Source organism: Brachionichthys hirsutus, chromosome 15 (genome assembly GCF_040956055.1).
Source record: "Brachionichthys hirsutus isolate HB-005 chromosome 15, CSIRO-AGI_Bhir_v1, whole genome shotgun sequence".
Taxonomy (NCBI): domain Eukaryota; kingdom Metazoa; phylum Chordata; class Actinopteri; order Lophiiformes; family Brachionichthyidae; genus Brachionichthys; species Brachionichthys hirsutus.
In genome coordinates, this window is record NC_090911.1 from 4,743,212 (window position 1) to 4,758,545 (window position 15,334).

Consider the following 15,334-nt stretch of genomic DNA (forward strand, 5'->3'; position numbering starts at 1 on the left):
GTACTGTTGATTCTGAAAATGTGCTTTAGACATGATGCAAACTTGATTCATTCACACAAAAAAACAGTCAGTTATCTTTACAAAATGTTTTTATTGAACACATGTCTGGATGTGGTCTTTTGATCAGCTGGGAAACCATATATTTACACATAATACCAACATTTATCTGGTACAGGGGCGTATTTGCTCGATAACTGAAATCCTTCAAATGTTTTAACACAAAAACACACATTTTATCATCTCTCTCACACAACTGATGCTAAATGTTTTAGAAATGATGGGGAAGCAATGTCATGACAGCAGATGGAACTTCCTACCAGGAGAATGTAACACTGCGCCACAAATAGCCCTTTATGGAGGAGATTGATCTCACCTATGAAATGAATTTAGCATCACATAAGTATTAAAGAGGCACAATCGTGGCCATTCATTCGTTGCCTCCTTTCTGATTATCACACTAGACGCCTGTCCGCTGTTATTCTTTGTACTCCAGAAACTGCTGCAATCTTTTCCGATGTTCTGCAGACAACCGAATAGCGCTGATGATAAATAAACAGACGAAACAAATATTAGTGCACTTGAAATATGTTTGTAGCATATCATGTCAAGTTTACGGACAGGCCTTACTTTAAATGATCACGGAAAGTGGTGGTTATCCTATAGATGGCCGTCTTGACGGAGGCCCTGAGAGCAAAGCGGAGTGTTTTGTGCGTGGACTCTTCCATGCTGCTGCTCGGCCTGATGGGTTTACTGGAGGCATGCGGCAGCTTGAAGTGTCGATCAACTGCCTGAAGAAAAAAGAAAGGAACCACATAATTGCTATCAGCAAGCACACAACGCAAAGCCAGAGCAGAAACTTCGTTTCTATTTTTTTCTATCCACATTTATCGTGAAGCAGCTGAAATTCTTGCTAACTCGTTTAAATTAAAAGTCACATGTGAGCGATCACTCAAAGATTATCTTAATATACAATCAACAAAAACATTGAAATAAGTAGAATTATGCACTTTATTTCAATTTATTCTTTAGTGCAAAAGCAATTATTCAATGGAAATAAAGAATACTTAAAGGTCCCGTATTATACTCTTTTCCCACAAGTTAACAGTTCCCAGACACTTGTATGAAATAGCTGTGACAGTCTTTGGTCAAAATAGCAAACAGATGCTGCAGGACAGCGTCCCTCTTCTCCGTCTCAAACAGCTCTGCCAGAAAAGCCTCAGAAACTGCAACTAAGTTCATCGTATGCATGTGCATGTGTTTTCGTACTGTGACATCACAGTACCGGTAGGTTAGATTTCTTCCAGAAGCGTTTCTGTACTTGATTACAGACCTACACAAACTACGCAGGATTGACTGGGTGGTTTATTTAGCTGCTTTTACGTTGATAATGACCCAAACCCACCAAATTAGTGTAGAGACATGGGAAACGTGAGTTTTTCATAATATGTCCCCTTTAACTCTGAGTTCCATTCACGTCTAAAGACGTTTTTTGTAACCCAAACATTCACTCCCAACCCCGACATTGAAATCTGCCTCTCTTCAACGGCCAATAACTCCAGAACGAAAAATAGTAGGAACACACTTTCTTTTTCTAAAGCAAGAAGAGACTTTAATCTTCATAGTAATAGTAAAGAATATTCTGCGGTGCTTGGAAAATTGGGGTACTCATCATATAGCAGAGCTGAAAATGGCTGGCACTCAATGAGTTAACTAGAGCTGTATTATGAAATCTGAAAACCAAGAATCGTTTGTGCTGCAATCTCTGGTCAGCTATTGTAAACTACCCCAAAAACTTACTTCTTGTAATACCAGCATACAACTGAGAATGCTGGGTAGTGTAGTCTGTACAACACCAAACTGGTCTTCTGAGAAGGAGGCTTGAACGAGGTAAGAAAGCCCTGCAGGGGGACATTAGAGGACAGAGTGATGCAGATGTTGTATCAACAGGTTGTGCCTGTAACAAATAAATACCATGACTCTTCTCACCTTCTAAAGCCCAGATATGAGCCTGGCTGTCTGCAAACAGGGCTTGATTGGATGCTTCGGGAAGCTGAAAGAAATTATTTTAACAGGAAAGGGTTTCTTTTTGTTTTTTTACTGAACAGACTGGTGTGCATTGAGATTAGAATGAATTGGGAAGTCATATGGACACATTTTAGTGAATTATACACCATTCATGCATACATGATAAACCAAAGTACTTACTACAAATAAATACTACAATACAAGACTAAAATACAGTTCTTGACATTTGTTCTTCCACACACCCATCCTTTGAATAACCTTATGCATCGGGAAAGATGCGATTATGTAACATAAGCCACTGTCCCAACCTCAGCCACTCCTTGCCGGGCTACATCTGTGCATGCAGAGCAGACATGTTTGCTGATGGAGTTGCATGCATGCATATCACATGCACGGTATTTATGAGCATGGGTCTCAAGCATAAACATTCAAATACTGATGTGGATGTAAATTACTATGGCAACTGTCAAAGCATTAGGGCCAACCCAGTAAGGCTCACTGGAACAGCTGGATGGACGGGAAAGAGCAATATTTATTCATGTCAATCGAAAAAACCTGCAGTGTTAAACTAGTGACGTCTACAGGGTGAGGTTGCCAGGTTTGCTAGAACCAAATGAAAATCCACTCATGAGCGCATGCAGAGAAACAAGTTCAAAAACCACACAACCCCCCCCCCACACACACACACACACACACGCATCCTTCCTTACCTTATTGAACAAGTACATTATCAGCACCCGCCTCGCAAAGAAATGTTTTACCTGATGGCAGAAGCAAGCGTATTGGTATAAGAAATATATAACATAAGGCAGACAATGTGACCGTCACCACAAACCGGATGAGTCGGGCTAAAGATCCTTAACCGGGATACAGAACTGGCAACTTTCCCACCCAATGTAAAAAAAATAATTAAAAAATGGCAGTTCTCCTGTGTCGACTCGAAGAAGAAAACGATTCTGCTGCCAGAACAGACACCAGAGCGAAGGCTACAGAATCCAGGTGAGAAAACACAAAGTATGAAAAGTTGACAGATAAATTCTGATATCTATATTTTAACAACTATATCAACCAGACTTATGCACCTGTTCTTTTCTGTTCTGGAGAAACTGATTCAGGAGACTTGGTTTCATTGGCTCCAGCTTGGGGCTCGGAACTGAAGTAGGGGAAGACTGTGGACTGCTGTCAATCTGTGAATCTGTAACAGGACAGAGGCAAAAATCACAAACTGGGGAATTACTACTGTATTTTAAAGTAAAACATGTCTTGAGGTAACAAGACGGTGGCTGATATTACTGTTTGCACACTATAAATAATAGACGGTACATGTAAACTACTCTCACCTGTGGAGGCAGACCAGAGTTTTGGGGCTCTCCTCATGATGTGCGGGCTTTGCACGGTACCAAACCACGGCGAGCATTGCTCCACAGGAGCGGTAAGACGCCGCAGGGCAGGAGAAGTAAAAGGGCTGTCCAGGTCAGTAGTGAAGGGTGAGGTCAGAGGGCAGTGTGGGCTGCCAACGACGGTGCGTTTGAAGATCGATGCTGGAGTTTTCACCTGGAACACGGGCCTTGGGCTCAGAAGGTCTTCTGCACTCGACGTTACTATCAAGAGAAATATAGCTGGATGCAAACCGAACACAGAGGCGATTGCAAACAGGAGTTTTGTACCGTAATTCCCGGTGTACAAGCCGCTACTTTTTTCCAATATTTTGAACCTTGCGGTTTATGCAACGACGCGGCAAATTTACGTGTATTTTCCCACTTTCTTTACGAGCCGTGTTTCGTTAAAGCCTATTTATTTTCGTTACAAAATTAACGCCCGCCCGCCCGGAGGGAAAGCCCCGCTTGCGGTAGCTGGGGAGATCCGCGAGAAGGGCCCGGCGCGCGTCCAGAGTCGCCGCCGCCGGACCGCCGTACCCGGTCCCCGCCGCCTGTCCGCCATCCGCTACGCGGCGTAGGACGCGCCGCGTAGCGGGGAAGGAACCCACCCCTGCCGCACCACGCTCCCGCGGACGGAGGATGAGGGGCACGGGGGCAAGGGGGATGGGGACACCCCGCCAGGCGGGCGCGCGCGCCGCGCAGCCTCCGACGGGCGGAGAGGGGAGGGCGACGGGGCGACTGCTCCCCCAGCCGCGGCTCGAGCCCAGCCCCGCTTCGCACCCCAGCCCGACCGACCCAGCCCTTAGAGCCAATCCTTATCCCGAAGTTACGGATCTGATTTGCCGACTTCCCTTGATCTAACATGCCAGACGCTGTTCACCTTGAAGACCTGCTGCGGATATCGTTACGAGCCGTGTTCCGTTAAATATCATTTGTCTCAATGCACTTGCGGCTTACGAATATGTGCGGCTTATTTTAGTACAAAATATATATATTTTTTAATTCAGTGGGTGCGGCTTTTTCACAGGTGCGCATAATAGTTCAGCAATTACGGTATTTTATAGCAACCTGATGTCTCCGATGAAGTCTTGCTTTCGCTCCCAGTCGACAATGACTTGGCCCTGCCATTCGTTGCTACGCCGTCGTGATAAACTGCGAGTCGCTGAGTCAGATCAGCCAGCAGAGACAGACATTCTGCAGTGATGGCATTCCAGTTATGTGGATGGCCGCCTGGAAAAGACAGGAATGAAAAGATTATTTCTCTTTGTTTTGATACATAATGGTGACGCAATAATGGCCCTGTATTAGAACAGACCCGGTTGACTTAAACTGAAGACCTCGCTGCGTCGTGACGGCGAATGTCGAGACAGCAGGGCCAAGTCCTGCAGAGCTAGAAACTAATATATGGAGAGAATAAATGTAACCACACTCAAATGTGATGATCAGTAAGAAAGACAAAGGTGAACCTTGAACTCGAATGTAATCCAAAGTTCCATCTACCTTCAGCATCATCGGCTGCTTCTCAGCAAGAACCTTCGGAAGACATTGGAGGGCATCTTCCGTAAAAGACGACTGCACAGGAAAATTGTAAAACTGTAGATAAAGGAAACGACATATTCATTTAAAGCCAAGCTCAAGAGTAGAATGAACAGATCACTTCACATGGATTCTGTGATGTTCACTAGGAATTATACAGTCCAGTGAAGTTGCTGCTCTGGCGGGAGCCTAAAAAGTAGCTGCAAAACAACTGAACTCTGTAATAAATTGGAAAGTTTGATCAGAACCGTCAACGTTCAAGCAGGTATAACACACAGTCATCTGGTACTTCCTCTTAGCTTATGTAGAGAGAGGTTAAGTAAAAAATGTTGATAGAGAAAAGAATTTAGAACGAGATAAGTGAAACTAAATTTTGTACGAATAGGGTAATAAAGTAGTTTCATTTTGTAACTTTAGTCTTTTTCTGACATGCATACATACCTCAGTGACAAAGATCCTAAAGAGCAGCAGTGTGATGTTCCATGTGAAAAAGAGGAAGCTGGCACTGATCCACAGGTAGTAGAGCAGGGAGAGGTCCAAAAGTCCAGCGAGGCTATCAAGAGGGTGGATGGAGCTGAAAGAGGAGATGGAACGACGACACATTCATTAAATGATTTACATTACTAAAGAATGCAGGGCATAAAATGAACAGAAACAATCTATACTGACCTGTTCAACTGAAGATTCAATGTTTTATACAGCCACGCTCTTGGAATATATCCTGTAAAATGAAATTGGTATACTTCATTCTAATCACAAGAAGAAAAAAAATAACCGAACAATAAATACGAACACGCTAAAAAAAGAAAGATGCTAAACAGTATTTGAGAAAATGCTGTTCTTTCTAGCATGTAAAGGAGCTATGCGATACTGAGGTTTCATTTCAAATAAAGGTCTCTTACCCAAAAAGAAATACAAAACAATGTAGTTCCTGACAGAGTAAAGTGATTGAGTGGCACTGCACTTCAACACCATCGGTAGGGATCCTTTAAAATGGAGGTATTTGTATTGCTGGGGAAAGAACAACACAGTGAGCATCAGAGTTAAGCATAAACTATCTAAAAAGATTGCTCTACATGATCAAAACTTGGATTAGTTTACATATCTGAAAAATATCTGGGATTATTAAAACTGGATTATTGATCTAAATAAGGGCATACTTATGAAAAGGAGGTTAAAACTAAATCACAACAAAATGAATATTTGAGATAGTACTGGTTTATGGCATCACCCCTGACAGAACAACTCTGATAGAAAAAAAATAATTAAAAAGGTTGATTACTTAAATATTTAGACTCCCAATCCATATTTATCTTGATGTTTAATGAGACGGTTACACCCAAAATCAAAAACACATATCAGGTCATGTCCTCTGAATGATGCCCTGGTACTGAGTTCTTCAAATGTACTCCTGCAGCACTTTGATCACCAGAAATAAAGTGTTATGTAATTCCACTATAGAGACAGGACAGACTATACAAATATTTCCATGAGAAAGCCTCATGATCAAAACTGAACTGAGGCCTCGTGGCTGGTGTATCAGCTCACCTGTCAGCCTTCAATCACCAAATAAACATGCCCAACAAACTGATGTTAAGCATAATAAAACAAAACAAAACATTAATTTAAACAATTATTTTGACAGAATAGTTTTTCCAGTTTTCTATGTCTAAGATCATATTATTTTGACCATGGTAATTGTGCAATGAAAATATGACATCCCAAGAGCCTTATTTGTAAATTAATCCATTTAGACAAACCGTATTTAAAAAGCATTCAGTCTGCATAACTCTATACCTGAACACAGTGAAAAGAAACATAGTTCATGTTGTGGATCACGCCCAAAACACTGTGAGAGAATCCAAAAAAGGCTCCGGCCAAAAGAAGGATGAGGTGATACTCATTCAGACACATCGGAGACGAGCGGTCCCTGTTGAAAAGAAATGCAAGTTAGACTTGGAATGACGGTTATAAAGCTCAGAATGTACCGTAAGTGTCATATGGTCGTTGCTTACACATCATTCTGCAGGCAAGGGTGGCCCAGCGTCTCATATCTGCCCCCAATAGTGATGGCACAACACCAAGCCATTACTATTCCCATAAATATGTGGGCCAGGGAGTTGACCAACTGGCGAGGGTGAAGCAGCTGACCCAAGAGTGCAATTTTTGAGCAGGCAATAGTTGGGATGACTAAACAGGAAAAAAAAGCCACACAAATTTACGATCAGACGGCTGTAACTAAAATTAATGATTAACTAAAATTAAATCAATAGCACTTAATTAAAATCAGATAATATAAAATATATATATATTTATCTCATTACATTTTCATGAATGTTGACGATTTGTTTCTCACAATTTCTTATAAATAATTCAAAAATTACATTACATTATATGCTGCTAACAAGGACACAATGCCTTAAATGACTTGTTCGTATCATATGTAGACACTTTATTTCGTTTACCACTTATCTGTGACTCAAATTCACACAAGATCAGTTTGATCTGTGAACATCAACTTTGAAGTGATGAACTGATTCAAGTCGTCTTCCCTCTGCTAACTTGAAAGGTCAATGAACCAGTAACTTCAAGACTTGGTCAATCAACAGGTTCATCAAGAGAAACAAACAATAACAACAACAACATCCTGGTTCTCACCTGTGTAATATTCCAGGTTGAGGAAACCAACCAGGAGGATCACTCCACACAGCAGGATTAATGAGAAGACCGCACTTGCGCTCATTAAGAGGGACAGGCATTCTGCACATGAAAAAGCAGATTACAGTGAGGTACAGAAGCTCAGATAGCTGAGACGCAGCTCACCGTGGACGTCATGCTGACCTGATATTGCCTGAATGGGGTGGAGAAGACTGAATCTGCTGAGAATGACAAAAACTGCTGCGATGGGTGGCAACAACAGGACAGCCCAAGCAATACTGGCTACAGCTCTCCAGTAGATCACCTGAACAGAGCAGCCATTGTTACAGACACACGACCAATACAAAGTCATTGATTAACTTGGATGAACAGAAGCAGATGTTAAATCTAAGACAACATATTCTGCCTCGCTGTCACATTAGGCAATGCCTGCTTTTTATGGTTTCAATAAAACCCTTACAAGCAAAATAAAGCGCTACATATGAAGTGCTTTTAAATGTCCATATTTTAACTGAATATTTAAGGTACGACCATTTCTACTACAATAAATGATTGCTATTTTCTGTCATGTGAAGGATAAATATAAGCAATACTTATTTGTCTCCATTTTTACCCTTGAGAATCCCATTTTCCACTAACTCTGTTTATAGCTTTCGATAAGTTAACTTGAGCAATCATTCCACTCATCGCATCGCCTAGCATAAACAGAGAGGCTACTTCAGCTTAGCAATTTAGCTACATGTTTACGATACATGTTTCCTTGAATGAATGAAGAACTTATACAGACTCACCTTACGGACGAACCAACAACTTTGTTCAGTAGAAAGCATGTTGTTTACACACACCAGAGCCACGCAGCAACAATAATATCTTTGGTCTTTGGCTGTCAAAGTCTTTCTACGACGTTTCCCATATCGCGCCACATGCATTCAAAGGACCCCATTAGGACCCCAGGTGAAGCTGTCCGTGCTCCTGCCTGCTTTCAATCACAGCCATACGAATTCTGTTTTTTGATCTTCAACAACAAATCTGTATTTATTTACATCCTTTGGAATGTCTGGCCCATGCAAGCTTAATAAAATTGGAAAAAGATCACAAACAAGAGCTTTTAAAAGTTGCATTGGATAAATGTTTACAGGACTGTAAAGGTACGTATATTACAACCAAATGATAGAATATATTTCCTGTCACACCAGTAAAGCCCAATTCATTGTTTGAATTAATGAATTAATTTGTGTATATACAATTAGTACTCAGTGAATCAGTTCAGTTCTGAATTCCTTTGGCTTCATCATACAAGAAAACTTTCTTGTCGTGATTATAGCCATTTCCATAAGTGGGAAAACGGGATTTATCCAAAACAGTTCTTCTTTCATGATCACGAGACGATGGCTTTGTCTCAAAAGCATCGACTGGGAGCTTTTGTGATGAACTAATGGACATCTCAGTTTGAACTGCTTTACAGGCAGTCGGTTTTTGTCCAATTGCAGGGAGGGCAAGCTGTTCTCGCTGGGACTTCTTATCCTCCCACAACTTCAGCAGACGCCGTTGATTATTTGTCATGTCCTTGAGATTTTGCTGCAACGTCTGCACTTGCTCCTCCAAAATTGTTTTAGATGTCACTGTGTTTGCCAGCTCTGATGTCAGGTCATCAATGGTCAGACTTAGTTTCCCAGCCTTCTGAACCAGGGAACTGCACTCGCGTTCCTTTTCATGCAAGTCATTGATTATGTCCTTAGTGGTCTTTCCAATGAAGTTAGGGCTGCACTCTAGTCCAATCTCAGTACGAAGAAGCTTCACTTGTTTCCTCAGTTCCTTGTTGTCCGTCGTCAAGCTCTTCAGTTTCTGTTTCAACACATCCGTTGAGCGGATCCTCGACTCATACTGCCTGAGTTTCTCTCGGAGAGTATTTTCTCTGTGAACGGCGTCATCTCTTTCCTTTCTGCATTTCTCCAAAAGTTTCAATGTCTCAAATTTGGACAATTTTTCACCTTTAAAGTTTGGTGTAGCCATTCTAATGTAAGACCTCAATCACTTTGCAATCTTAAAAAAGACATTTTCTCTTCCGAGTCCTTGAACATTGTGTTGGTTGATCACAAGCAGCTGCATGCATGTCTGAGGCTGAGGCGAGTGGCATTCCTCCAACGGTGTTATCTGTTTGACAGACAACTCCTGTGTAACTTAAAGCTTGGGCTAGAATGACCATTAATTAGGGCATCACCGGCCCTGTGATCAAGTGACACACACATTATTCTATTTTGTTAATTAATGGAAATATTAAGTTGCGACTGCAGATAAATTATTTGAGTATAAGTTCAGTGACCACACAGTTTACCAGTAGATACTGGCTTAACATGCATGTTACATCATATTTTCCAGTGCAGGTGGTTCCTGTATCTGAACTGTGACACAGCAGACTCTAGGGGGGCACAAACACAAGTTTAGACAGATGACATGGGACAAATAACAGCAGCTTCAGCAAAATGCCCACTTTTAAAGGTTGACATGGCCTACTTGAGAACTCCTTCCTAAATACTTAAAGTGACCAATGGTTAAAATGTAATGGCAACCTTCAGTGCTGTCAGGAGGTAGTAGACAGAGTCAGGTTGCAGTCACGGGTCGGGGGGGCTGGTGTGATTTAAGTCTGTCCTGCCTGATAATTGGTTTTCTGAACAAAACAATGGGAACAAACATTGTTCACTCTCTTTTTATATGACGCATTCAGTGAAGAATTTTCCACCCATTTATTAAGATTAAAATGAACAGATGCTGCTGAAGACTCGTAGTCAGACAAGCTGTGATTGGGCTTGGATATTTTAGATGGGTTTAAATTTATTTGAGTTTAAGATATCCAGTTTAACTTTTCTGCGGTTTATATTTTAATGGAGAAAATGTAGACAACTTGTTTTTTTAAGTCAGATTTGCTTTATTGTGATGAATTATACAAATATATAATATATATTTTCATATCTATTTATTTAATGTAAGGAAATGTTGCAGACAGAGCAACAATTGAGAACAAAATTATACATTTATTTTTGTAAATACCAGTAGTGTTTTCAATAGCTAAATCACTCAAAAGGTTTATATAGCTCAATAAAACAGTATTTTATCCATCTATAATGCAAAGTGCTACCTTTATTTACAAGATGAGTCTAAATTGTTCTGTTAAATTATGTACAGTACAATACACTAACCAGCACTTCTAATGATCACCAATAAAGTGCACTCTTGACCAATTGTATGATCTAATGTGGTTTTCATGCCATCACAAGACTAAGAAATCTCAGAACCTTCCCAAACATTATGAAAGTAATGTTCAGTCCACTGAAAGTAACTCTATTTAGTTTGTTGTTTACTTGTCACCTGGCTGGTTTGGCTGCTCAATGTTTTTAAACGTTTTCTAATTGGGTTTTATGGTTTTAGTTACTAGATAAATTGTAAGTCAGGAGACATGTTTTAGTGTGACTTGAAAATGTTTTATTCGATATAGGTTTTTAATTGTGTGGTTATTTTTATATGTATTTGTATTCATTTATTTATATATTTAGGGTGACTTAAAAGCTCTGTCCAGGGATAATGAATGAAAAATAGCCTTTTGGTTAATTCTGTCACATTTAAATGTTTATTAATGTGCACTGTCCGTTAAATAAACAAATAAAAAATATTGCAAGTAAAGACAGACATAACTGCTGACTTAATTTAACTGTTTTTTGATAAAGGTCTGGCTTGACTGTAATTCAATCATTGCTGTCACACAATGCAATAAAAGTGGGTCCCACAAACACAAAGTTTAAATGTTTTCCCATAAAAAAAATTAATGGAGGACAATTCAATACATTTTATCAAAAGCACATCACAGGAAAAACAAATGATTAAAAAAAAAAGGGAAAAAAATAATAATAATTCCCTTGGGTCTTTGGCATGAGTCGAGAGAACTTTCTAATTTACCAGGAGGAAAATGCAACATATGTTTGTACATAAGAGCAACTCTTAAATGACGTAACACAAATAATTCCTTTGCTGTTAATACAGAAAATCATTTACTATCCCCATGTTACCATTTTGCATACAAACCCTGACCTTTAACACTGGAAACATTGATTACCTATACGTTTTAACAGCAGTAGCTCAGTCTACAAGGGGACCGGTTCAAGTTTGACATGTAACACAGTATGCAGTGCGAACTGGCAGCTGTAGAGGTTGCCAGTTCACCTCCTGAGCACTGCAGAGGTGAGCTTGAGCAAGGCACTGAAGCCCACAAGCTGCTCCAAGGGCACTGCTAAGTGGCAGCCCATCACTCTTCATTAATTGCATTTCTACAGGTCCTTTGTGTGCTAAATATATTGAGTGAAAAATATATATATTTCATTTCCACACTGGGGATTAAAAAATCAATTTCAACCTTACATTTTAACAGAAGAAAAAATAGTTGGAAACCTATAATCCTCACAGAGCAATTATGAACTGTACACCACCAAACCCAATTTATTTAAATATGAAATAGCACAATTGGTACTAATGCTCTGTCTCTGGGGTCACACAGCACTGTGACCTCAGGCTTTAAACCAGAATGTTTGAGTCGAGGTGAAATCCAAACGGCCCTAGACTCCATCACCAAAGCAACTTGACTCTCTCCAAGAAGGCAACAAGAGAACCTGCAGTTAAAAAAAAAAAGAATAGCACTTGATTAGAAGAATTCATGTTGAGGACGTCCGGTGTCAGCTGTTCGGCTCTACTACGTAAATTTAAACAAACAAAGGCCAATCTATAGGACACCAATGTAGAGCTATTAGCAAAGGAGGAGGTCACAACAGTTGATACGATTGAATGTAAGGTAAATAAATGGCAATTTAAAAAGTGCAAAGTTACAGTTTGCTATGTCTGAGGTACATGTATCAGATTATCAGTGATTGTTCAGTGGGGTTCAGACATAACTACCTACCTTCATGCTGAAGAGGAAGCCTTGATCACCACGACTTCAGTAGAATTTTTAGTTGGAAGTACTTCATCAAATTTGCCAAAGAAATAAACCTGAAAACAAAACAAAATAAAGAAAAACTTTGTATTCCATTGAGATCATTGAGAAATGAGAGTGAAGCTAAACATAGTATGGTATGCACTGGATTGTCTCAACTTTGTAATTAATGCCTCCAGTAAACATATGTACAGGTATTTTAATGAGTAAAGTTACCTTACAACCAACAGCAAGCAGAACGTTGAGGGCAAAAATGGCTGACATGATTGCTGCTATAAATTTGGGTTGGTCATCCCTGACCGCGGGCCAGACCGTCAACAAAAGAACTGAACCAGAGAGGCAAAGAGCCACCAGGATGGAGCCCCACCTCAGCCATTCCAGAGGGAGAATCCACAAGACCTTATGCGGGAAAACATACTGTATTATTTTGGCATGTCGTTTCATAACAGATATTTGAACATGCTATCAGTGCTCAATATGTATTGATGACACATCACCACCATAGTGCTGTATATATGAAACGAACAAATATCTCGAGGTGAATTTCAGGTCTTACCACGGCAGGAATGTAAATCGCAAGGGAATATCCATACAGACAGATGAGCTCCATGAAGGAGTAGGACACCAGGTTCATGTACTTATTGTTTCTCCACAGCAAAAAGCCCCAGAGGGCAAGGGGCACCAACCAGGCATAGCCGAAGATTGTCGTTGCCGCTATCGTTACTTGAAAAAATATATATATTTTGTTAATTGAAAATCGAAGCGTCCTCTTATATTCAACCTGAAAAAGAGTTTGTGAATTAGAGCCCTTACCTTTTCCAAACTTTGGGGTATATGTATGGTTTGGTTTGCCGAGATGCACCAAAAAGTTGGATATGTTTCCACTGATGGCAATAGCAAACACAAGAGTGGTGCAGATCCAGAAGGGTCCTGAAAGCAAGAATATTATGTCTAAGATGCTGTTCACGCATTTATTCTTTCTAGCATTATTCATAACAATTATTACAAATTTAAGTAACACATGTTTATTAAATGTAATAACCAAACACTTTTTGACTAATTAGGACAAGAAGAAATTCAATTTGGGAAGAGCTCACCATAAAGATCAGGATTTCGTCGAAGGTAGAATCGAATGAAGTTCTTTCTGGGCCACGGCAGCATTGATCCAAGGATTCGTTCCTTCACCTGAAAGATATGTTACACATATATTACCTCATTTTTCTCTAGATAACTTAATATGAAAAAATATATATAGTGGTCAAAAGTTATATTACGTGATGGGTGTCGACATCAAAAAAACTTTGGTAGTATTCAAATGTCCAGAAAGGGGCACTTTTCTTTTGTGCAAAGAGAAGCTAGAATAAATAAATAAAAAATATTTAGATTAACATACAACAATTATAAATATGCGATGCAGCAACAATTTGGCTGATGATGAACATTTACACATTGTCGGGTAAGTTTAACGCTTGTTCAGACCTCACTCTTGTCATCATCGGCAGACGGATCTTCGTCTTCATCATGAGTGAAACCAGCATCTTTTCTGTATTTCTCAGGTTTCACATCTTCATCTTCAATCCGGATGGTAATTGCGTCTCTGTTGGCTTCCAACATACTGTCGGCTTCTTCGAATTCTATTGTCATGGCAAGGATGACACTTTTAGAATGAGCTGTGCCTCTCAGGAGACAGACCGATCAATATGCTAAAGCATCCAATTATCAATTTCATCTCCTAATAACGCATCAGACTGAACGACACCCACCTTTAAATTGGAATGCATCGTTTGTCGACGCCATTTATGCGGATTCACTCTTTGGGACGAGGTCCTTCTCCACGAATCGGAAAGAATCAGAAACTTTTCCTAATCTTAGAACGCTGTGAAGTAAAAGAAAAATAATTATAATAATTTTGGAATCATAATTATGAATTCCCCTATATATTATTTTACAACGTTGCAAACTGCGAGCTAATACGTAATGACAATTATGAAGCAGCGCTAACATAATAAGGTAGCATCAGCTAGCTATTAAATCCATCGCTTGACAAGTCATCAGCAGCTTCGAATGTTGCATTAAATGCCGCATGCAAGGGCTGCCAAACGCGAGAGCCTTCGTTTCATTTGAAAACAACACGTGTTGTCTTTAGACAACGCAGGCTTACCAAATTATCCTTCAGAACTCACGAAAATAATTTCATTTCGCTCAGTTGAGTTCGGGTTGCGTGGAACCGGAAATGCTAGCCATGTAAACACGACATCTTCCTGTTTACGATTCTGTTTCAAAGTAAGAGTTCTAAATATTTTGAATCAATATACATTTAACTTTATTACTATCTGACGTGAAATTATGGCTACTATTATGCTACATTTTGAGTAGTGACTATTGAATTATTGATGATTAATGGACGAGTTGATTGTCAAATTTGTGATCCTACTACAGCGAAGGTATGAGCTGCCCTGCTCCTCTCATTGGTTCGTACTTGTGTCTTTGTCGGGAAGGTCTCCCAATGACGGGTGCTGTTTGGTTAAATTTATGTCACGTAACATCAGCGTAGACGAATCATAGCGAGAGTAGGGCGGGGCATACCTTTGCCATAGTAGGGTTCGTTCATTTCGCTACTTTCTCCTGAAAGAATTTCAACACTTGGAATTAAACGTATTAGATAAGTAATTTGACAGAATAAAATAACATAACAGATCATCGGCGAGTTATACTAAAGATAAAGGTACTGCATAAGTATATTCTTATATTATTATTA

The 15,334-nt window shown here is 39.9% G+C and overlaps 3 protein-coding genes across 3 annotated transcripts; all 3 read right to left on the bottom strand.

Annotated features, from left to right (window-relative positions):
• Positions 1–111: 111 nt before the first annotated feature.
• Positions 112–8,428, bottom strand: ndc1 (NDC1 transmembrane nucleoporin). The gene is made up of 18 exons (XM_068749107.1): positions 8,390–8,428; positions 7,782–7,902; positions 7,599–7,700; positions 6,956–7,130; positions 6,738–6,870; positions 5,843–5,951; positions 5,610–5,661; positions 5,382–5,514; positions 4,905–4,997; positions 4,720–4,801; positions 4,473–4,634; positions 3,366–3,626; positions 3,108–3,220; positions 2,736–2,786; positions 1,987–2,050; positions 1,798–1,898; positions 628–788; positions 112–539 (listed from the first exon to the last, which is right to left on the bottom strand). Exons 1-18 carry the CDS (start codon positions 8,426–8,428, stop codon positions 476–478), a joined length of 2,016 nt encoding a protein of 671 aa, XP_068605208.1. The 3' UTR covers positions 112–475.
• A 436-nt stretch (positions 8,429–8,864) lies between these two features.
• zgc:113691 (uncharacterized protein LOC503529 homolog) lies at positions 8,865–9,611 on the bottom strand. Its single transcript, XM_068748847.1, has one exon. The coding sequence runs from the start codon at positions 9,609–9,611 to the stop codon at positions 8,865–8,867; it is 747 nt and encodes a 248-aa protein (XP_068604948.1).
• A 2,457-nt stretch (positions 9,612–12,068) lies between these two features.
• yipf1 (Yip1 domain family, member 1) lies at positions 12,069–14,373 on the bottom strand. The gene is made up of 9 exons (XM_068749008.1): positions 14,340–14,373; positions 14,056–14,210; positions 13,851–13,931; positions 13,674–13,761; positions 13,390–13,506; positions 13,133–13,299; positions 12,793–12,975; positions 12,544–12,632; positions 12,069–12,256 (listed from the first exon to the last, which is right to left on the bottom strand). The coding sequence occupies exons 1-8, from the start codon at positions 14,371–14,373 to the stop codon at positions 12,546–12,548; spliced, it is 912 nt and encodes a 303-aa protein (XP_068605109.1). The 3' UTR covers positions 12,069–12,256; positions 12,544–12,545.
• Between the last annotated feature and the right edge of the window lie 961 nt (positions 14,374–15,334).